Source organism: Ceratotherium simum, chromosome 26 (assembly GCF_057802395.1).
Source record: "Ceratotherium simum simum isolate JZ-2026a chromosome 26, ASM5780239v1, whole genome shotgun sequence".
Lineage (NCBI taxonomy): Eukaryota > Metazoa > Chordata > Mammalia > Perissodactyla > Rhinocerotidae > Ceratotherium > Ceratotherium simum.
Genome location: NC_141925.1, coordinates 2,041,491 through 2,064,114, shown reverse-complemented (window position 1 = coordinate 2,064,114; position 22,624 = coordinate 2,041,491). Strand labels below are relative to the sequence as shown.

At 59.5% G+C, this 22,624-nt stretch overlaps 1 protein-coding gene across 3 annotated transcripts in view; it reads left to right on the top strand.

The window, feature by feature from the left end:
• PKD1 (polycystin 1, transient receptor potential channel interacting) overlaps positions 1 to 22,624 on the top strand; it is a 49,425-nt gene that overhangs the window by 530 nt on the left and 26,271 nt on the right. For all 3 annotated transcript variants that reach the window (XM_087449407.1, XM_087449405.1, XM_087449404.1), the window contains exons 2-10: positions 16,820 to 16,891; positions 16,996 to 17,067; positions 17,407 to 17,576; positions 17,934 to 18,605; positions 18,735 to 18,918; positions 20,164 to 20,384; positions 20,801 to 20,916; positions 21,370 to 21,496; positions 21,818 to 22,065. In XM_087449407.1, the coding sequence (XP_087305533.1) occupies positions 16,820 to 16,891; positions 16,996 to 17,067; positions 17,407 to 17,576; positions 17,934 to 18,605; positions 18,735 to 18,918; positions 20,164 to 20,384; positions 20,801 to 20,916; positions 21,370 to 21,496; positions 21,818 to 22,065 (1,882 nt within the window). The remainder of the gene's footprint in view (positions 1 to 16,819; positions 16,892 to 16,995; positions 17,068 to 17,406; positions 17,577 to 17,933; positions 18,606 to 18,734; positions 18,919 to 20,163; positions 20,385 to 20,800; positions 20,917 to 21,369; positions 21,497 to 21,817; positions 22,066 to 22,624) is intronic.

The window sequence follows — 22,624 nt, the reverse complement described above, 5'->3', positions numbered from 1 at the left end:
CGGGCTGGCCGCCGGCCTGGCGGGCCTCGCAGGGCGTGGGCGCGTCCCCAGCCTCTAGAAGGGGAAACAGAGTGCGGGCTAGGCCTCTCCCAGGGCAAGGCTCCAGCGCAGTGAGGTCGGCCCGACTAAATAAGGAAAAGCTGGGACCGCGGCCGGCTCTCTGCCTGCCTGGTCTGGGCCACAGGGAAACAGAAGAATCCCGGTTTCTGTGACAGCAGAGACATCCCCCCCTCGAGCTGATGGGGGGGTCCTGTGGCAGCGTGCGGGGGCGGAGTGGGGAGGTCTGTGAACAGAAATGACAAACACTTAAACGCTAATTAAAGACTAATAGAATGCGGCCTGGCCTGGGGGATATGCAGCGCCTGGGAGCCCCGGAGAGGAAGCTAGGAGGTGGAGAGCTCTGTCTGGGATGACGGGGAAGGCTGGACAAGGATTTGATGGATGTGTAAGAATTGGCTTCATACTTACGATGGAGCAGGAAGCTGGATCCAGGGGAAGGGAGGAGGGAGCTGTGTGTGCAAAGGCGTGGAGGCTGGACTTGGTGGTGTGTGGGTGTAGGGTACACCCCCAGTGTGGCAACTGCAGGGTACTTGTGAGGGAGTCGGGCAGGATGGCGGTGGGCTGGGGTCATGAAGGGCCTCAAGTGTCCTGTTTGTTTAGGGCTCTGATGTGATCCTGGGCACAGTGGGTGGGTGGAGTTGCCACAGAGGGGTTTAAAGCGCTGAAGAGCCTGTTCTCAGGTTTGCATTTTGGAAGTAATAATAACAGGCAGCCTTTATGGAGAGCTTGCTTTGAGTGAGGTCCTGTGCCAAGCTCTGGTTGTGGGTTGTCATGCTTCACCCTCACCCTCACCCTCTGAGGCGGAGGTACAGCGAAGATCCTGCTTTTACAGATGAGAAAACAGAGACTCCAAGCGCAAGTACCAAGTAACAGCCAGTACATGGCAGAGCTGGGGTTCGACTGTGACGTCCACCCAGCGTTGGAATGAAAAGCATGCAGGGGACTGAGATTTGCAGTCAGTTGTCCCCGGGGCTGCAGGCAGGCTCAGGGCCTGTTGATCGCATCCCCACGGCCATGTTTGGATTTCTTCCACTCTTTCAGGCAGCTAAGCCAGGACTCCATCTCTCTTTGGCCACGTGCTGGAATCCCCCCGGGGAGCGTTTAACATCACCAGACCTGTTAAACCTGGGCATGGGCCCTGGCATTTGGGTCTGTAATGTTCCCTGGGTGACTGTAGTGTATAGCCACCTTTAATTTGGGAGACCCTGTGGTCATTGTTCAGACGGATTTGGATGTTGGGGGGATGGGTGCTTCTCCTGGGTGGCCCGGATGTCCTTGGGGCTTTGCTGGGTGGACTTGGGGGGTGGGGGAAGAGCAGGTTCCCCAGGGCCAGCGGGAGCTGTGGGGGCCACGCCAGCCCTGTCATCTTGCTCCCTGACCACTGAAGCATTTGCCATCTGGGCTGTCCCTGTGGAGATGGGCCCCCTGCCTACTGCTGGTGCCCACGTAATTGCATCAGAGCCACCCCACCTGTTTCTTGGTGCTGTGGGTAAGATTACCTCCATCTCTGGTGGGCTGGGAGCTGCTGGGGGTCAGGCCTGGCTCCTGCTGGTTATTCTCTGCTTCCCCAGCACCTGGCGCTGAGCTGGCCTCCAGGAGCTGTCCGGGAAGTAAATGACACCGGTGGGTCGGCCAGGGGCCTGCAGCAGGCGCAGGCTCTGGGGGTTCTGGGCACAGCTTTGGAGCCCAGGCCTCTTGCCTTGCATGTGTCCCCTCAGGCTCTGCTCCTGGGTTTTGGAGGTCCTGGGACTGGCGGCCCCGCATGAGCCCGCAGGATTCCCAGAGTTGCTGGCCCCTCTGAACATGTGATGGCAGGTGGATGGGGAATAGAGGAGACTCCATACTCTTCTTTGTAACCTGAAACTGCCTCTGGGAGATTGCCGGGGGGCTGGAGGCAAGGAACTCATGGGAGACTGGACCCTTGGGTGCAGATGTTAAGGCTCCTCGCTGGTCCCCAAGGCCACTGCCTGTGGTCTGTGGGCTGCCCTAGCCATTCGACCTGTCAGTCCTGCAAACTGCCTCCTCAGGGAGAGGGAAATGGTGAGTCTTCTCTTCTCCAAGGGAGAGGCACTGAGCTCGGAGAGGCCAGGGGGCCTCCTGGGCGAGAGTTTGTGTGTCTAGGGGTCCCAGCAGCCCTGCCTTCTGGGTGTCACCAGCAGCTTTCTCTGGGGGCTCAGGGCTGGTGCCTCTGTCATCAGCATCTTGCACCCACCTCTTCATTTGAGACTCCTCAGCCAGCCCGGGGTGCGGTAGGACAGCCGTGTCCAGACCCGGGTGGGAGGTCCGCCCTGGCCTGTGGGGGACTCCGGGCTCCCGGGCCTCAGCATGCGGGATGGCTCAGGGTTCCAAAATCCCAGCCTTTGTTGGGTTAAACGATGCTCCTGGGAGGTGGCAGCCTGAAAAAGATAACGTTACTCAGCAAAATGTTGCTGCTCCCCTATTTTTAAAGCTTTGTTGTGGAGAATTTGAATATACACAGAAGTAGGCAGAATAATGTGATGAACCTCATAGACCCACTGCCCTGTGGACTGTCCTGCTCCTCCACACCCCACCCCCACCCATTTTTGAAGGAAATTCCAGCCATCCTATTCTTTGATCTGTAAGCATTTTGGAGTGTATGGCTATACCATGGTCACACCTAAAACAATGAGTAATCCCTGATCTCATTACCTGTCCAGTGTGTTCGAATTTTTGGTTGTCTCAGTTTTTTTTAGTAGTTTGAATTAGGATCCAAATAAAGTGTACACAGCGCAATTAGTTGATGTTTTTTAATCTCTGTTGATGTATAGGCTTCCCCTCCATCTCTTTTTTTGCCTCCTGCAATTTGTTGAAGAAACTGGCTCCGATGGCACCTGAGTTGGGATTGCGTCTCTGTGTTGCCTCCATGGTGTCATCTAACATGTCCCTCTGGTCTGGCCCATGGCTTAGCGGTTAAGTGCTCGCACTCTGATGCTGGCAGCCCGGGTTCAGATCCCGGGCGCGCACCAACGCACCGCTTCTCCGGCCATGCTGAGGCCACGTCCCACATACAGCAACTAGAAGGATGTGCAACTATGACATACAACTATCTACTGGGGCTTTGGTGGAAAAATAAGTAATAAATAAAATTAACATGTCCCTCTGCTCTCTGTTTCCTGTAGATTGATAGTTGGGTCCAGAGCCGCGTTGTGTGGCGAGCCACATTTCAAGTGCTTGGGAGCCACTTGTGGCCAGTGGCTACTGTGTTGGACAAGATAGCACGGAGATAGAACGTTTGTCACTGCAGAAAGTTCTGGATGTGACACTTCTCCAGATGTGGTCTGTCGATCAGTTTCAGGTGTGATTGCTTTTGCCCGACCACGTCTCAGGTGACATGTGCTGCTAATTTCGGCCAAGGGCTTGTACTGGGCCTCGTCCTATCTCGTGAATGTTTTGGGCCTAGGACCAGGCTTGGAGCAGGGACTCAAGAGGGACTTGGTTCACTGATTAAAATGTTGGGGCCCTAGGGTCTTCTGTTGGCTGAGAGCACAGGGCCTCGCCCTTCCCTGCCTGTGCCCCTAAATGGCAGGAGAGTGTGGGGAGATGGCAAAGGCTCAGTCCCCGGGGTCTGCACAGGATATGGATGTGAGGGAAGGCAGGCATCGGGGAGCAGACCCCTGGGCTTAGTGTGGGCCTGATGTGTGCGTAACGTGTTAGACTGCAGGAGCCACGTGCATTGCTGTCTTAAGGGCAGGGCTGGCAGCAGAGGGTCCCCTCCATGAGCCTGCTCCAGATGGAGGGCCTGGCTGCTGTGTGCCCAGCCCTGTGCTAGGGGTCTTTTTTTTCTGTGAGGAAGATCAGCCCTGAGCTAACATCCGTGCCCATCCTCCTCTTTTTTTGCTGAGGAAGACTGGCTCTGAGCTAACATCTATTGCCAATCCTCCTCCTTTTTTTTTTCCCCCAAAGCCCCAGCAGATAGTTGTATGTCATAGTTGCACATCCTTCTAGTTGCTGTATGCGGGACGCGTCCTCAGCATGGCCGGAGAAGCGGTGTGTTGGCGTGCGCCCGGGATCCAAACCTGGGCCGCCAGTAGCGGAGCGCGTGCGCCTAACCACTAAGCCACGGGGCCGGCCCTGGGCTGGGGGTCTTTGAGGCCCACCTCTCTGAGGCTATCATGAGAGAGCCAATGTTAAACCAAAGATACAGATGATGGAGAGGGGGCCACTTTGGAGGAGCTGCCCAGAAGGACCCCCTGTGTAGGTGACATTGAAGCCAAAACACTATTTGCACAGGAGTTATCCAGGGGCTGGGAGAGAGCGTCCCAGACAGAGGGGACAGCCTGGTGGAGTCTCAGAGGCTCCAAGTGGTGGAAGGTGGGAGCTGGGGGTGGCATTGAAGGGTCCAGGAGGGAAGTGGTGTGGTTGGCATCTTCTAGAAAGAAGTGTGGCGACATGGGGTGTCTGGAGGACCTGGCATCCTGCATGCCCAGCTGGCCTCACCCTCACGTTCCCTGACCTGCACAAGACAGCTGACACCTGGGAATTCAGAATATAAATGCATGTGATGTTCGTCTCGTGATAAGACACAGAACGTAGATTTGCCAGGACTATGGACAGGAGGGCACATATCGCCTTCTGTACCTGGCAGGGCAGGGAGGCGAATGGGGAGACTTTGGCTACATCTACAACACTTGTGGATGTGAAGGGATGTGAAGGGACCCACGGCAAAGCACCCACAGTGCCAGCGACCCTCAGGAGCTGGGCAGTGCCTGGGAGCAGTGAGGACAGGGTCACCCAGGAGGGCGAGCACCCCTGCCAAGTGGCTGCAGGGTTGAGGATGCGTGTGCGTCACCTCTCCCAGGAGGGGCTTGTAGCAGAATATGTAAAAAGCCCTGTGACGCGATGTGAAAAAGACAAGTGACCCATTTAAAGATCAGGCAAGGGGCTGGCCCAGTGGCGCAAGCTGTTAAGTGCGCACACTCCGCTGCAGCGGCCCGGGGTTCGCCGGTTCGGATCCCGGGCGCGCACAGACGCACTGCTTGGCAAGCCATGCTGTGGCAGCGTCCCATATAAAGTGGAGGAGGATGGGCACGGATGTTAGCCCAGGGCCGTCTTCCTCAGCAAAAAAAGAGGAGGATTGTCGGATGTTAGCACAGGGCAGATCTCACCAAAAAAAAAAAAAAAAAAAGATCAGGCAAGGGATCTGAACAGACATTTCTCCAGAGAAGATATACAGGTGACCAGTAAGCACATGAAAAGATGCTGAGCGTCTAGCTTCCAGGGAAATGCAAGTCAGCTGCAGTAAGGTATCATTTCATCCCACTGGGATGGCTGTCACCAAAAAGACAGACGGTGCCGAGTGCTGGTGAGGATGTGGAGTAATTGGAACCCTCGTCCACTGCTGGTGGGAATGTAGAATGGGGCAGCACTTTGGCAGTTCCTCAGAAGATTAAACAGAGAGGTACTATACGACCCAGCAATTCTGCTCCTAGGTGTCTACCCAAGAGAAATGAAACACAGGTCCACACGGAAACTTGTATACAAATATTCACAGCAGCATTGTTCACAATAACCGAGAGGTAGAAACACCCCAAATGCTCATCAGCAGATGAATGATAAACAGAATGTGGTCTCTCAACACGGTGGAATATGATTCAGCCATAAAAAGGGGATGAAGTACTGATCCATGCTACAATGTGGATGAACCTTGGAAACATGCAAAGTGAAAGAAGCCAGACATAAAAGGCCACATGTTGAATGAGTCCACTGACCTGAAATGTCCAGAACAGGCAAATCCATGGAGGCAGGAAGCAGACTCATGTTGTCTGCAGTTGGGGTGGGGGATGGAATTGGGAGATAATGGCCAAGGAGTGTGGCTCTTCAGTTTGGGGTGATGGAAATGTTCTGGAATTAGTGGTGATGGTTGCACAACCTTGAGAATATACTAAAAACCACTGAACTGTATACTTTGGAAGGCTGAACTTTATAGTATGTGAATTATATCTGAATTAAAAAACAAATCTCTGAAGAAAATACCCAGGGGGGTGCACCCCCTCCCTCCTTGGTTGTCACGTGCCAGGTCCATGCTAAGCCCTTCTGTCTTTTAGCTCATGGTGCCTCACCACGGTGCTGTGGGGTTGGAACCACTCTTGGTCCCATTTTATAGACCAGGAAATTGAGGCTCCCAGACTTCTTAGGGTCACATGGCTGGTGAGTTGTGGCAGAGAGTGACTTCATCAGCACACTCTGGGGCATACCCCTGGAACTGCACGAGGTGGCCTGCTTCATCCGCAGACTGACAGAGGCGGCAGTGGGGGCATCCCGAGTGGGGCTGGGTGGGCTCTGGGCTCGGGCCCCAGCTGCTTGCTCAGCCCAGCCTGGCTCTGCTCAGCCCTTCCCACCAGCTCCCTCCTTGGCCCTCCCTGGCTAGTCCTTCCCGCCGACTTCCTGTTTGGTTCCAGGAGGAAGGCGTGGGAATGCAGGAGTAGGGGACTCGGACCCTGGGTCAGACCTGGTTCACATCCCAGCTCCTCCACTTCCTGCGTGACCTTGTCCGAACTACTCAGCCAAGCTCTACTGAAGCTCTCTGAGCTTCAGTTTCCTCACCTGCGAAATGGGCTCCATGAGTGCATGTACCTTACAGAGTTGTGGGGCCTCAGAGGTGAGGGTGTGTAGTGCATCCATAGGACTCTGCTGCTGGTGGCCACGATGATGTCACTGTTACCAAAGTGGCGCCCTCAGTCTCCTCTCCACGTTCTCAGAGCCCATTACCTTGTCCCCAAGGTAGATGGGCCACCAGGAGATGGGCCCCAAGGACCTGCTCTGCCAGAGCAGACAGCACACACAAACCTGGGGAGAGGCGCCCCTGAGCTGGTGCACACGCACCGTGACTGCATCGCTCAGACCCAACACCACAGCCGGTGGGAGAAGCACAGATGAGCCTGAGCAAGCAGACTCTTACACACCCCTCAGTACCCAGCACAGGGAGGCCTGCTGTCAAGAAGCATTCCTGGGGCCGGCGCCGTGGCGTAGTGATTAAGTGTGTGCGCTCTGCTGCTGCAAGCCCTGGTTTGGATCCCAGGCACGCACCAACACACTGCTTGTCAGGCCATGCTGTGGCGGCGTCCCCTATAAAGTAGAGGAAGATGGGCATGGATGTTAGCCCAGGGCCAGTCTTCCTCAGCAAAAAAAGAGGAGGATTGGCAGCTGTTAGGTCAGGGCTGATCACAAAACGAAAAAGAGAATACATCTAAAAAAAAGAAGCCTTCCTACCGCCTCTGGTCTGACCTTGGAGATGCCAAGCAGCTATTGGGATTCGTGACACCAGCATGCTCCTCTCGTGTTTGTATCTCAGTTTTGTGTGCGTGTGTTTTGGTTGCATTCGAGTCTGAATATGTAAGTGAAATTATGAGGCGTAAACTGCTGTGAGCTCTCGCGTTCACCTTGTTCTGTCACCCGAGATGGCAATGTGGCGCCCTGGGCATCTGTGGACACGTGAGCCACTCAGTGCCCCACAGCGCATTGGCCCTGCTGCCGACATGGCACGTCACGTCTGTGGTTTCCCTGGAGGAGCTGACTGACGTGCAGCGCGCTTGGGAAGGTGTGCCCAGCTGCTCGGGACTCGGTTTCCTTTTCCCAGTTCTCTGCAGGCTCAGCCTGAGGGTTTCCCCTGAGGCCCGAGACCAGGGCGGCTCCTCGTAGGTTTCCTGTCGGGGCCTTCTCGTCCTCTCCTGCTCTGCCTTGGCCCTGAGTGGCGAGTGACTGGCCACCATCGTGTGACATCTGGCCAGGAGTGCTGCCAGATGTGGGTCCCGCCCCTGCAAGCCCCTCACGGCTGCCCTTGGGACGGGGGCTGCTTCTGTTGCATGGGATGGGAGTGTGGAGACCCCAGCTGGGGTTTGGTTTCAAGTGAGGAAGCCATTTTGGACGGAGATGCACATGTTCCTTTTCAGAACACTCCGTGGTGGCCAGCGCCAGCAGCAGGAACCCAGACGGGCCCAACCCGCGAGCACTCTGGAATGAAAACATCGCGTTTCTCCTGCTGCTGTCTGGGCTGGCGGCGGCCGTCTGGAGTCGGGCACACTGGGGCCCAGCCCTTCGCTCCAGGGTGCCTGTGCGTCTCCAGCTGACCCAGGCGGGGCGTCCATGGGGTGGGCCGCGGGCGGTGGGGGCACTGGCCCAGCGTGCCTGCAGTCTCACTGCTGAATGAAATGCAGCTGGAAAATGCAGCTCACGTCCTTTTTCCCGGAACACCTCGTTCTTTATGGCTTGGCAGTAGTCTTCGCCGAGGGGCCCAGTGGTGCCCAGCCGCCAATGCCAGAGAGGGGGCTGCATTTGGGGGCCAAAGTGGGCAGGGCTCTTTCTCTCCCTGAGGCGCCTGTGGGCCCAGGCCTGGCAGAGTGTGATGCCCCTGATTTTAGCTGCCCCCAGGCCCTAAAGGCATGGACTCCCCCCCCCCCCCCCCCCCGATCCAGTGGGACCATCCTGGAAAGGGCTTTGGCCTGAGGCAGGGCAGAAGCCAGCTTTTCCTCTCCATCCAAGTTGGGAATGAGGGCCAGTGCTCAGGACATGGCTAATAGCAGTGGGGGCCCCAGGGTCCTGCGCCTCCAAACTGTGCTCTGTCGCCCTGGCCTCAGGCTGGCTCATGCCATTGGCCATGCCCAGCATCCGAGTGGGTGATGGGATTGCCAGCCACGCTGGACCGATGCTCCTTCCCCTGGAAAGCTGGAGGCCACGTGCCGGCTCCCCAGCCAGGATGAGGGAGAGTCCCAGCTGCCTTTCTCCTTCTGCCTTTCCTCTTTGCTCTTCAAGCTCTGGGGAGGTGATGGGGGGGGAAGAAGGGTGGCCTCCCCAAGCCTTAGCACTCCCATCTGTAGAAGGGGGTGGCACAGCCCCTGCCCTAGCTGGCTGTGCCGGGTCAGTGCAGGGGGACACAGCAGCTGAGTGCAGTGCCTGGGCACCTGGCCGGATCTGGAGGGAGGCCGGGTGCCCCCCGCTGCTGGTCTTTCTCCTCCCCTTGTCATGAAGGGTGGCCCCAAATTCCCAGCTGCAGATGGAGGGCTAGCTGGGTCCTCTCCTGGCTGGGCACTTCCTTTCCAGCCCCTCACCCCGCTTGGTCTTTTTTTTTTTTTTTTTATAATTTTTATTTATTTATTTTTTCCCCCAAAGCCCCAGTAGATAGTTGTACGTCATAGCTGCACGTCCTTCTAGTTGCTGTATGTGGGACGCGGCCTCAGCATGCCTGGAGAAGCGGTGCGTCGGTGCGCGCCCGGGATCTGAACCTGGGCCGCCAGCAGCGGAGCGTGCACACTTAACCGCTAAGCCACGGGGCCGGCCCTCACCCCGCCTGGTCTTGATGCCCTGACCATGGCTGCCTCTGGGTGGGCTGATCTCAGGACGCCCCTCCTCAGGGCTGTGTCCTTCCATCTCTTCCCGCAGCTCTGAGGCCAGAGACTCCCCTCCTTGTCCCGGCTTGTGGTCCCTGGGGATTCTAGGCAGGCAGTGTCATCACACGAGACGCTGGTGTCTCCTGGTGACAGTTCAGTCATGGGATGGCAAAGCCCCCATGAGGGCCCTGCATGAAACGCTCTGTGAAATACGGACTGCTTCCTATCCTGACGCCCTGGGGCCTGGGGCTGGGATGCTGCTGAGGGGCTCTCACGCTGGCCTTTCCCACTTGTCTTAGAGGCCAAGACCCCCCTTCTTGCTGATCCCCCTAGCCAGGTTGCAGGGGCGGCTTGGGCTTGTCTTCTCCATGTGTTTTTCTTCAAATCAGCTCTCTCTCCTAAACTTGAATTCATTAATTTAAACATCATCAATGGGCCGGCCCTGTGGCTTGGTGGTTAAATGCGCGCGCTGCGATGCTGGTGGCCCGGGTTCGGATCCCGGGTGCGCATCGAGGCACCACTTCTCCGTCCATCCTGAGGCCGAGTCCCACATACAGCAACTAGAAGGATGTGCAGCTATGACATACAACTATCTACTGGGGCTTTGGGGGAAAAAAATAAAATAAATAAAATCTTTAAAAAAAAAAAAAAAACATCATCATTTCCGGCCCTGGAAGCCAGCCTTGCTTGCCACAAATAGAACAGAGCGAAAGCACTGAGGTTATTGTTATTAGACTCAGACTGGCTCTGGTGCTGAGCTCCCGGTGCAGAAAGGAGCCACTAGTGAGGTGGCGAGGGGGTGGGCAGGGGCCTGGGACCAGCACTGTGACCTCTCTTCCCTTCTGCCTGGGCCTGGCTCCTGAGGGGATGTGTTGGGGGTCCCCCTTGCTGGGCTGAGGGGAGCCTGTTTCTTCCCAGAGCCTGTGGGGCCTTCAGGGAGGGGACAGGCCAGCTCAGCCTGCAGTAGCAAGGCTGACTGAGGCTGCATGTCCAGGAGCCTGGGCACTGGGGACAGAGGGAGGGAGGAGCACAGAGCCCTGGGCCTTGGTTGGGGAGTGGGGTGTCTCCTCCCTCCCTGTGCAGTCCTGTCCTGTCCTGCCAGAGGGAGGAGGCAGCTGCTGGCTTGGGAGGAGCTGCTTACATAACATCTGCAGGCGGCCCCTCCAGAGCCCATTCCCCCCAAGCTCTGTTTCCAGTGTGGCGGCCAGCACCGGGGTGGGGGTGCAGGGCTGGGCCTGGCCCTCGCCCTGCCGCTGACCACATGCGTCTGGAATGTGCAAACGGTTCCTTGGGGGCTCTGGCTGCCCCCAGATCCCACCCGTATCTGGACTGGGGAGTGGGCACCTGGGCCACTCCCCTCCTTAGCAGGGGAGGAAACTGAGGCTGCTCAGGGCTCTGGGGCAGGGTCCCTGCTTCTCTGGGGCCTCCATTTTCTCAGCTGTAGAAGGGGACTGCCCTGGGAGCCGCCCCGGGCTCAGTGAACATTCCAGACCTGCTGTTTGTGGCGACCCTCTCCTTTGCCTCCATCTGTGCACACCCGACCCTGACCCACTCACCTTTACAAACACGGCCCCAGCCCCATCTCTCCCCACTGGGCCCTGAGATGCCCTTTCCCTCCCCTCCGCAAGGCCTGGGATTGAGCAGGGGTGGGATGCAGGGCTGAGCCCTGTGGGGATGGTGGGGGAGCTGCTGTGTCCATCAGATGGGGGCCCTCAGCACCGTCTGCTGGGCACCTCCAGCTTGATGGTGGAAGCAGGGATTCCCCTCGGCTCCTGCTTGGAGCAGGAAGGATCAGAGCCAGACGCACAGGGACATGCAGTTGGGTGCCGGAGCCCTGAGGACACGCGCCCAGGGAGCTGGTGCCCCCTCCCCATGAGAACATCTGGTCTGGAAGGCAGGGGGAATCGGGACCACCCAACGTGGGGGACAGAGGTCCCCCAGTGGCTGCTGGGGCACTGTGTGGGGAGGAAAAGGAAGGCCCAGGTGTGTGGGGCAGAACAAGGGTCTTCACTCTCCCCCAACACGCTTACCCGCCTTAGAGCAGGAGAGGGAACAGCAGAGAGGTCAAGTGAGATGTGGAACCCCCATCTCGGACCATGGGGTTCATGTCCAGTGCTGCGGGCGGTGGGGGCCAGCCTCCCAGTCCGACCCTGGTGCCTGGGGAGGTGACGTGTCTTGTCTGTCATGGTGTGTGCCTGTTCCCTGGTGGTATCCTTGGTCCCCAGGTCACCGCCCTCTCTTGAGCTGGCCTGACCCCTCCAATCTTGGCTTGGGAGGGTCTGGCTGGCTCAGAGGGTGGGCCCTGCTTGGCCCAGGACCTCTCAGAGGTGCTGTCCAGCCAGGCCACTGGCTCTCCTCCCAGTGGGCGCCGGCTGCTGCATTGCCGGCCAGCCTCTGCCTCTTCTGCCGGCTGTGCAGGGCTCCTGTAGGTGGCTCCCTGGGCCTGCTGTGCCCTCCCCCCAGCTTTGCAGGACACAGGGAACCCAAGTGTGGGGGCAGGGCGTCAGACTGCGATGACATCACCTGGGGGTGCAGAGGAAGCCCTAGGGGCTGGAGCGGGGATGGGGCTGGCCTGCGGCCACCTTGGCATTCCTCCCGAACAGTGATGGCAAAAGCAGATGGAGATGTGGAAAAGTGGCTGTTCAGGGCCTTGGGGCTGTGGGCAGTAGGGCTGAGTAAGGACTCCACTAGTGTCCCCTTCCATTGTCCCTCTTTGGTGTCCTCCTCCAGAGATGCCCCCTAGCAACTGACCCCCCCCGTGACTCCCCCAGCAACTGACCCCCCCAGTGACTCCCCCAGCGACTGACCGTCCCAGTGACTCCCCCTCCAGTGTCCCCTGTGCCCCACCCGCCTAGTGTCCACCGTTCGTTACCCATGGCCTGCCCCATGCAGATGTTTCCACACCCTGGGCCAGGCTGGGGACTGGGACTGGGGCCTGTGGACTAACACTAGCTCTTGTCCTGGGTCTGCCCTGGGCTGCAGGAGCACCCTGAGCAGGGGGCCCTTGGTTTTCTCTGCACCGTGGGCTGGGTCCAGGTCCGGATGAGTGCCGGGGTGAAGGGGTTTGACCCCCAGGGCCTGGAGTGCAGGGAGCGTGTGGCTGTGCCCGTGACAGGGTGGGCCATCAGTGCATGTGGGAGGACCCTCAGTGGGACTGCTGGGCCAGGTAGAGCTGGATGGAGGACCTACCCAGGCTGAGGATGGCCTGGAGCCACGGGCCAGTGAGGCCAGGACAACAGTGTCCCAATGGGCAGGGGTGGGTGCTGGCTGAGTGGCCAGGACACTGAGGTTGACTTGCCTCCCACCCCCTGCCTGGGTTTCTCAGGCACCATAAGTGGCTCCCAGCAGCTGCCACTCATGATGGATTTTCCAGAAAATGGGATGTGGAAAAACATTTTAGGGATTTTCCTTCTTTCTTTCCTCTTTTGTTTGAGGCTCGGGCTGGGACGCTCTCCCTGGCACTGCTGGTGTGTGTCCCACCATCCCCTAAGGCCCCGTCTCTCTTGATCATCTTACTCCCCAGGGTTGTTGCTTTTCGGGCCCCTGCAGCCTGATTTCTCTTCAGAGGCACAGATTCCACTGCCATCTTCGATTCAGCCACGAGGAAGTCCCCACTTAGGTCTCACTGAAGTTTCTCATGGCCAGCCATTGCCACTCCAAGGCATTGTGCTTGACCAGTGGGTGGGAGTCTGGCTGCCTCTCCCTGGTCTCCTTGCCTGTCCCACCCCACTCCGGGATGGGTTGGACCCCGCAGCAGCCCAGCTGTAGGCACACATTGTGTGTGCAGTGGTGGAGGGCCTTGGCCTCTGCTGGGGGGGACCATGTGTCCCTTTTTTTCCCCTTGGAGGAGACATGACTGTCCTGAGTTGCTTGTTAGGTAAGAGTTTTCAAACACTGCTTCTCTGAGTGGTCCTGCAGCTGGAGCACGGGGCGCCTTCGCCCGGCCACGCGTTGAGAAGGCCAGCGGTGTGGTGGGACTTGCCCTTCCTAAGGCACAGCCCCTGCAGTCTGTAGCAGTCAGCCCGACAGTCCCTGTGCGTGTGGACCGGTTTTGTGATCCGCTGGGTGTCAGAATTTCTTCTGGTCGCTGTATGGGATGGATCAATGAGGATAAGCTCAGAGAATCTATACACCGAATCTCCCCCAACACAGTGAGAGTCCAGGGCTCTCAGCCCACGGTGGCATCCAGCTCACCCCTTGGCACAGAGTGGGGGCTCTGAGCAGCTGCTAGCTGGTTAAGACGGATAGGCTTGCTGTGCATTCCCTTAGGAGCGTTTGTAGCCACCACGGAGCACACGAATTCCAACCTGACGTGACCGGCTTGGCCTTGGCCCCCAGTCTGTGGGCTTGATCGCCTCCTGTGGCCGGCCGCCTTGTCGGAGCAGGGCGGGGCTTCAGGTCCTCCAGGCAGAAGCCCCCGCCCCCATCTGGTCTCAGCAGGAGCCCCAGGCGCACCCCCTGCCCCGTGAGACCCCCATCCAGTCTCCCGGAGGTCCCATAGCTGTGAGGGCCACACCTCTGTTTGCTGGCCCCTCTGACGGTGTTTGAGTCCACATGTAGGCTGTCTGGAAGCCCCCGACTCACTGGAGGACAGTGGTGGTGTTCCCTCCTGACTGAGGCCGTATGACCTAGCGGCTGCCTGGGCCTGCTGGCTCCCCAGGCAGGCTGGAGCCAGCGTCGGCTGAGCACCTCACCTCATGTCTGTGTGTCAGCTGCTCAGCACCCAGTCTCCCGATGGCTGCCCCACTTTGTGGGGGGAGAGATCAGGCTCCCTGGGGTTAGCTGATTATGTCCACGTCCACCTCCACCCACCTCCTTAGTGGGGGCCAGAGGGGAATAGGAGCCCCTCTGTGCCTGGCTCCCATCGGTCACCTGCAGGCCAGTTGTGCCCCTCCAGAAGCCCCCAGGTGGCCCCCTGGCTATGTTGGGAGCCAGCATAGCGGGAGCAGCCCCAGCCCTTGGCAGGCAGCCAGCATTCCAGTATTGGTCACCATGAGGCCCCATGTGGCCAGCAGGTCTTCAGGGAGGAGAGTGGTCAGGGGCTGGGATGTGGGTCATTTCCTGAGCCTCGTTCCAGAGGTGATCCCAGACATTGTGAGCCAGGTAAGGGCACTGTGCCAGGCATGCCAGCCTGCCAAGCCCTGGGACCCCTACCCCCAGGCATGTCCTTGGGGCCCCTGTGTGGAGGCCCAGGGGCCTGAGCTGCAGCAGAGCCAAGGTCTGGCTGGCGCTCAGTGCCTTGTCTCCCAGGAGGACCTTGTTTTCACACCAGCCCTTTCTTATTAAGCTCCTGTTGTATTCGGAGCTGGCTAGAGAAAGCGGGACCTGTTCCAGAGGGTGACTGACGGGAGCTGGGCTTCAGGACACCCCCCAGGCTGCCACGGGAGCTCAGATAGGAGGGGCTGTGGGGGCCAGGCAAGTGCCTGGGATAGAGGTCTGGAACAGGCTGGGCCGGGGTAGGGGGAGGAGTCTGAGTGTTTTAGGAGCTGCGTTGGCAGGACTTGGAAACAGATAGGCCTGGAGGAGGCGTTGACGGATCCCTGGCCTCTCCATGGCTGGGTGGTCATTGGTGGGAAGAGGCGGGCTGGTGAGAGGCCTTCTGGGGACATCAGAGGGTGAGTAGGGAGACCTGGAAGGGCAGAGGCTCTGTGGTGGGAGGCCCAGGTCTCATCAATTTGGAGACATGGCAGGGGGGTGCACAGACCTGTGGGAGGCTGGAGGGGGGACGAGGAGGATGGGGTAGAACAGGCGACCGGAGGTGTCCACCGAGTCAGGGTGGCCCATAGGTCCCTTTCCGAGGAGGTGGTTGGGCGGGGACGACTGTGACCTCCACCTCCACGCTAGGAAGGAAAGTGGAATTATTGGCTAAAGAGTGTGGCCTTTGAAAGGCTTTGACCCTGGCGGAGGAGCTGGGGTAGTGTAGTGCCCAGGAGAGTCAGCGCCTGTTTCACCACCACGTTGCCAGCACTGAGGGTTTTTAAAACGTTCACAACTTTGGTAAATAAAAAGCGTTGTTCTGTGATTTTCATGGGTGTTTCTCCAATTATTACTGAAGCAGAATGTTTTTGCTGTACATCCAAGGCGTTTATATTTCTATTGTTAATTGCCTTTTCTTGTCTTTAGCTTTTTTTTTTTTGACTGGAGTAGCTGTCTTTTTCTTTACAGTTGGTAGCAATATGTGTAAAGGGTATTATGGGCCTTTAATCCACCATCTACATTGCTAGTGGTTTTCCCAGCTTGTAGTTTGTTTTCTGATTTATTTATGATATTTTGTGTGAAAGTTGCATGTTTTCATGTAATTGGATCTTTTGGTTTTTGGTCTTTGATTTCTGCTCATAGTTGCATGCTTTCAAAGGTATGTGACTCTCCTCCTGCGCGCTCTCGGTGCTCATGGGTCTGCGGTATCGTGACTCCGCCGCCGCGCTCCCAGTGCGCCAGGTTCTGCAGTATTGTGACTCTCCTCCTGTGCGCTCTGGGTCTGCCCGGTTCTAGGATATCGTCACTTTTGACTGGAACCCCTGGTTTATTGAGCTCCGGCTCCAGCTCTGGTGCCCGGAGCACCTGGTCATTTGTGTCCTTATGTGTCAGTCCCGTCTATCCCTGCATAGATTCCTGCCGGCTCAGAGTCTGTTTCAGGAGGGTCCCTTGCTTTCATTGGTCAGTCTGTCCACTCCAACACATGCAGCACAGTTTAACGTAGTGTAAATCTATGTTTCAACCTTTCTTAATGATTCTTGTCCAGTTATGCTTCCTGTTGAACCTGTGTGTTATCTTGTTGACCGCATTGGGCTTTTTATTGGGATCCTGTTAACCTTGACATGTAATATGGGCTGTCACCTTTGCTGTGATACAGGATTGTCCACCAGGGCCCCTCCCTGTTTATCTGGTCTTTGTGCTCCACTGTGTCTCAGGGACATTCAGAGGCCCCCCTAGCTAGCAGCAGCTGGGTCCCTGGCCCTGGAGACCCCTGAGGTGCCTTGGTATGTTCCAAACCCTGTGTGGAGGCGGGGTGGTGGTCTGGGACAAGTCTGCTGGGCCTGGGGGCAGGGGACCAGTGGGGGCCTTGGCTCTGTGCGGGGGAGGGGAATGGGGCAGCGCATGGAGTGCCGAGGGGCCCCGGCTGTCTCCTGCTCTGGCTTCCCCAGATGAGACTTCATGTGTGAGCGTGGGTGGGACCAGCTCAGTCCTTCCCTGCCAGGCAGGACCCCAGCCAAGAGGGGACCCACATGTGCTCAGGGGTCACCAGCCTGGGGGGTGTGGCAGATGGGGAGCCGTCCTGGCCCTCAGAAGAGGGAGCTCGGAGGGTGGGAGGCTGCAACCTGGGGGTGGTGGGGAACTTCTGGGGGTGGGCCTGGGGTGGGCTTTGTGCCCCGCCTGGGGCTTGGGCGCTGACCTGCGGCCGCTTTGCTCCCCAGAGATGTCTCCCACAACCTGCTTCGGGCGCTGGATGTCAGGCTCCTGGCGAACCTCTCAGTGCTGACCGAACTGTAAGTGTCCCCTCCACAGGGGGGCAGGTGGCGGCTCCCTGTCACCGACCGTTGTGGTCATGAGGGCTTCCATCAGACCTTGCCGAATCCCCCCTTTCTTCCAGGGACATAAGCAACAACAAGATTTCTACATTAGAAGAAGGAATATTTGCTAATTTATTTAATTTAAGTGAAATGTAAGTTGTGTTGTTTTTGGTGAGTGTCAGTGGCTGGGCCCATGGCCCCCTAACAACCTCCTGCCCTCCTGCCCTCGCCTCCATACCTGCTCCCCAGTTTGAGACAAGACCCTGAGGGGCCATTTGCTTACACGCTGGAGCCCGGGTTCAGGGCCTGGCTGGCTGTCACATGGGTAGTAGGACACTGTTTTGCCAGGGCAGCCCCCAGGCTCTGGCTGCCTTTGGGGGGTCCCTGCCTTCCCTGGGATGAGGCTGGCACAGACCTTTCCTTGAGGCCAAGCCAGGTCCCCCACACCTGCTCCACTGTCTGCTGAGTGCCCAGCTCTGCTCCTCCTGCAGAAACCTGAGCGGGAACCCGTTGGAGTGTGACTGTGGTCTGGCGTGGCTGCCGCGCTGGGTGGAGGAGCAGCGGGTCCGCGTGGTGCGGCCCGAGGCGGCCACGTGTGCTGGACCCAGCCCCCTGGCTGGTCGGCCCCTCCTCGGCGTTCCCTTGTTGGACGGCAGCTGTGGTGAGTGTGAGCGGGGCGGGACCAGCTCAGTCCTTCCCTGCTGGGCAGGATCCCAGCTAAAAGGGGACCCACAGGCACTCAGGGGTCACCAGTCTGGGGGAGTGTGGCAGATGGGGATCCAGGGAACAGATGCACTTGGGGAATAATTATATTGGACAGACTGACCAGATGGGGTCTCAGGAAGGCTCTCTGGAGCAGCGGAACAGTGCAGGTGTGATGGAGGAGACCAGCCAGGGGTGGGGGGAGTGCCAAGCAGCCATTCGATGGAGTGGAGGGTGTGATCTCGGATCTAGAATGGGGGCAGAGAGGCAGCAGGGGTGGGCGTCCCTGCGAAATCAGCGGGTCTGTCCCTTCCAGGTGAGAAGTACATCGCCTGCCTCCCCGACAACAGCTCAGGCGCTGTGGTGCTGGTGGCCTTCTCAGCTGCCCACGTGGGCCCACTGGCGCCCGAGGCCTGCAGCGCCTTCTGCTTTGCGGCTGGCCAGGACCTCGCGGCTCTCGCAGAGCAGGGCTGGTGCCTGTGCGGGGCGGCTCAGCCCCCCAACACCTCCTCAGCCTGCCTCCCCTTCTGCTCCAACCCCCCGCTGTCCCTGGCCCCTGCCTGTGGGGGCCCCACCCTCCTCCAGAACGTCTTCCCTGCCTCCCCAGGGGCCGCCCTGGTGGGGCCCCAAGGACCCCTGGCCTCTGGCCAGCCAGCAGCCTTCCATGTCACCGCCTCACTGCCTGTCAGCTCCACACGCTGGGACTTCGGCGATGACTCCCCTGAGGTGGACGTTGCTGGTCCAGCCACCACTCACCGCTATGTGCTCCCCGGGCACTATCATGTGACAGCCGTGCTGGCCCTGGGGGCTGGCTCAGCCCGGCTTGGGGCAGAGGTGCAGGTGGAGGCAACTCCTGCTGCCCTAGAGCTTGTGTGTCTGGCCTCAGTGCGCAGTGACGAGACTCTCGAGCTCGGTGTCCGAAATCGCGGTGGCTCAGACCTCGAGGCCACCTACAGCATCATGGCCCTGGGCAAGGAGCCCGCCCAACGTAGGTGCCTCCCACCACTGGGCCCGCATCCTCCCTCCCCTTCCTCACTTCCAGGGCTTGGGGTGGGTGGGGCAGAGTCCCAGGTGGGCACATATTGATGCTCCCATCTCTTTGCCCGCTGACCCCCAGTGGTGCATCCGCTCTGCCCCTCGGACACGGAGATCTTCCCTGGTAACGGGCACTGCTACCGCCTGGTGGTGGAGAAGGCAGCCTGGCTGCAGGCACAAGAGCAGTGCCGGGCCTGGGCCGGGGCCGCCCTGGCCATGGTGGATAGTCCCGCCGTCCAGCACTTCTTGATCTCCCGGGTCACCAGGTGCGGCTGGGACGGTGGGAGTCCCCAGAACACTGGGGTCAGGGCAGAGCCTGAGATGGATCAGGAGGAGAGGTGGGGTGGCTTGGAGGGGCTGTGTCCAGCTGGCCGGCCTGATTCTGGGGATGAGGGGCCATGTTGTGTCCAGCTGATGACGGTTCTCATCGGTTCTCTGGACACAGATGTGGACTCAGGGTTGGGGGGGGTGCACCCCAGACCCTCTTTCCTGCCCCTTCTCTGTCCTGTGCTGGGCCCCTCCTGGCAGGGGCAGGGATGGTTCTGTTGTGACCGTGGAGGCCTCACTGCTTCCTGCTTCTCATCGCTACTGCCCCTCCTGGGCAGGCAGTGCTGCCAAGTGCTTGTCATACACAAGGAGCCTCTTGGACGCTCTTGTCCTCCCCGGCCCATGGGGAGATGTGCTTCCTTATAGTGGGCAGTCGAGGTGGCCCTGCCTGGTCTCACCTTGGCCCTCAGCACCTGCCATGGCTGGGGCGGCAGGGGAAGGCCAGACCTCCACCTCTCCCAGGGTCCCTGTGCAGGGAGGGGCCACACCCTGGACATCCTCAGTGTCCAGAAGGGGAAATGGAGGCCCAGAGCAGTCAAGGCCCTTGCCCAACGTCACCCAGTTAACGGGCAGTAGCTGGGCCCCAGTGCCCAGCTTGGACCACAGCACTCACTCCTTTGCCTGTGTCTGTGCCTGTCCCTGGGTCTGCCTCCATCCCTGGGTCTGCCCCCGTCCCTGGGTCTGTCCCTGTCCCTGGGTCTGTCCCTGTCCCTGTGTCTGTCGCTGGGTCTGTCCCTGTGTCTTTTCCTCCATGTGTCTACAAGCCTGCCTCCAGGAGGGTCTTCCTCCCTTGGCAGAGCTGTGGAGAGCAACCTGTTTGGGGGCTGATAGGTGGGTGTCTTGGTCCCCAGATGTTGCACCCAGAACCCCCCTCCTCCCCAGCAGGATGCGGTGTGGGTTTGCGAGTGCCAGGACTGGGTGTCCATGGCCCTCGGCCAGGTTGAGGTGGAGCCCTTGGCTGGGCCCCTGGCCCCATGGGCATGGGTGGATGGGTTGGTACTGCCGTGGGCCTTGCTCGCCGGGTCATGTCTGAGCCTCAGTGTCTCCATCTGGAAAGCGGGGACAGGGACAGGGCCCACTTGTTGTGCTGCTGTCAGGAGTGTGCCCCCAGAGAGGGTGGAATGAGGGGCATCTGTCTTTGAGGAGCCCCCTGAGCGCTCGCCCTCCCTCCCGCCTGCCTGCAGGAGCCTGGATGTGTGGATTGGCTTCTCGGCTGTGGATGGGGCGGACGCGGGCCTGGCCTCGCGGGGCGAGGCCTTCAGCCTGGAGAGCTGCCAGAACTGGCTACCCGGGGAGCCGCACCCCGCCACGGCCGAGCGCTGCGTGCGGCTCGGGCCTGCCGGGCAGTGCAACACGGACCTGTGCTCAGTGCCGCATAGCTACGTCTGTGAGCTGCGGCCTGGAGGTGCGCTGGGGCTGCTGGGGGCTGGGGGGCGCCTTCTGCCCTGGACCAGGACAGCCGCCGCCTCCTAGAACACACAGAGCCTCCTGGTTGCCCTGGGAGTTCCTCCTGTCCCAGCCCAGGACAGCTGCCCTCCCAAAAGCACACAGGGTGTCATGGTGGCCATGGGAGCTCCTCTCCCGGCCCAGGACAGCCACCCCACCCCTAGGTGCATTCATTAGCCGCTCAGTATCTGTTAGGTATTTGCTGAGGAGCCAGTCAGCCTGGGCTGAGCCTGCACCAGACAAAACACACAAAGGTCGGGGGAGCTGAGGGGCTGCTGCCCGGTGGCTCAGGCCCAGGTCTGGCCCCACCCTGGCCCCCTGACCCTCTCCTCCTCGGCCTGGGACCAGCACCTCATTGCACACCTGCCACCCCAGGCCCCGTGTGGGACGCAGAGAACTTCCTCGTGGGAGCACCCAGCGGGGACCTGCAGGGACCTCTGAGCCCCCTGGCTCAGCAGGAGGCCCTCTCGGCCGCCCAGGAGCCCGTCGAGGTAGGCTGGCCCCATGACCCTGTAAGACGCGGTCTGGAGATCGCACCTTATGCTGGCTGCTGTGTGTCCCTTTAAAAAATAAGCTGCCTTTTTCTGGGCCTTTTTAACATCGTATGTGGCCAGTAGAGACAGTTTGGAAAGCCTGCTGCTGTGCCAGGAGAAGCACCAGTCCCGGTGTCTGGGGGAGCTCTGAATGCTCCTGAGTCTCTTCTGTGGGGGTTTGTGGGCTTTTTTAAAAATCAAGATGGGGGTCCTGCTCACAGGTGGTTTCGACTTGATTTTTCCTCCTGAGTGACGGCATTTCCCATTGTGTGAAATGGGGCACGTGGGGGCCTTGTGAAGTCCCATCTGGTAGTTCCTTCCCCTCTGACCTGCTGGGAGTTTGGGCCTCGCAGTGGGGCTAGGCTGAGGGCCGGGGTCTGCGGAGCTGAGTGTCCACCCCGGCCCCTTCAGGTGATGGTGTTCCCGGGCCTGGGCCTGAGCCACGAAGCCTTCCTCACTGCTGCCGAGTTTGGGACCCAGGAGCTCAGCCGGCCTGCCCAGCTGCGGCTGCAGGTGTACCGGCCCTTGGGAGGAGCAGGTGGGCCTCCAGCCTGGTGGTGGGAGTTGAGGGACTCGGGCAGCCTCCCAGCAGTTATGTCTGCTGGTCCCTTGGCCACTGGACTGGTCTCCAGCGTCGAGGTGGACAGAGTGGAGTCCACAGAGATGCTGACTGCAACTCGAGATCCCAAGTACAGAATAGGGGGGCTCACCCTTGTCAGTCAGCTGGCTCGGTGTTGGGAGGGATACGGGAGTGATGGTGGGGGCCGGGGAGCTGCCTGGAAGACCTTGTGTCCTAGTGGGGTATCCCTGCCTGTGGATCGTTAGCAAATTGGGGCCTGTGACACCCCTCCTCTCCTAGGGGCCTCAGAAAACAGCAGTGAGCCTGAGAGCAGGTCCCCAGAGAACAGGACGGAGCCGGCCCCTGTGTGCACACCAGAGGGACACTGGTGCCCCAGATCCAACATCTGCCTGCCACTGGATGCCCCCTGCCACCCTAAGGCCTGTGCCAACGGGTCCACGTCAGGGTCGGGGCTCCCTGGAGCCTCCTATGCACTGTGGAAGGAGTTCCTCTTCTCTGTGCCTGCGGGTCCCCCCGCCCAGTATTCGGTGGGTGTCACTGGCCTGGGTACCATCTGCCTCCCCCTCAGCTGCCTGAGGTCTGGGTCTCCTGTCAAACAGACAAAATGCAGATTCTGCCGCACAGCCCACCAGACCCCCCTCCCATACCCCTCCCCATCTCGGGCCTGGTCAGTACTCTCGCTCATCTCCCGACGTGAGAAGCTCCTGCCCCATGGCCTTTGTACTTGCTGTGCCTTTTAAGGACTCTCTTCCTCTCTCTTGGTGTGGCTCACTCCTTCCTGTCCTTCAAGTCTTGGCCACAGTGTCCCTCAGAGGTCCCACTGTCCAGGGAAGCCCCACCTCTGCCTGCGTCCTCTGCCCTGTGCATGTTCCGTTTGTCTGAGGCTGTCCCATCTGTCCCTGCCATGAGTGCCTGGAGGGCCCCTGTGGAGTGTAACTGACTGACGAGTGTAGAGACCCCTGTCGGAGAGTGACTCTGGTTACCCCAGGGAGATCTTGCCCACCCGCTGGAGCCTCTAGCCCAGTGCTCCCCTGCAGGCCCCTGACCAGTGGTGGCCCACTGTGAGGACCTGACACAGCCCACCTC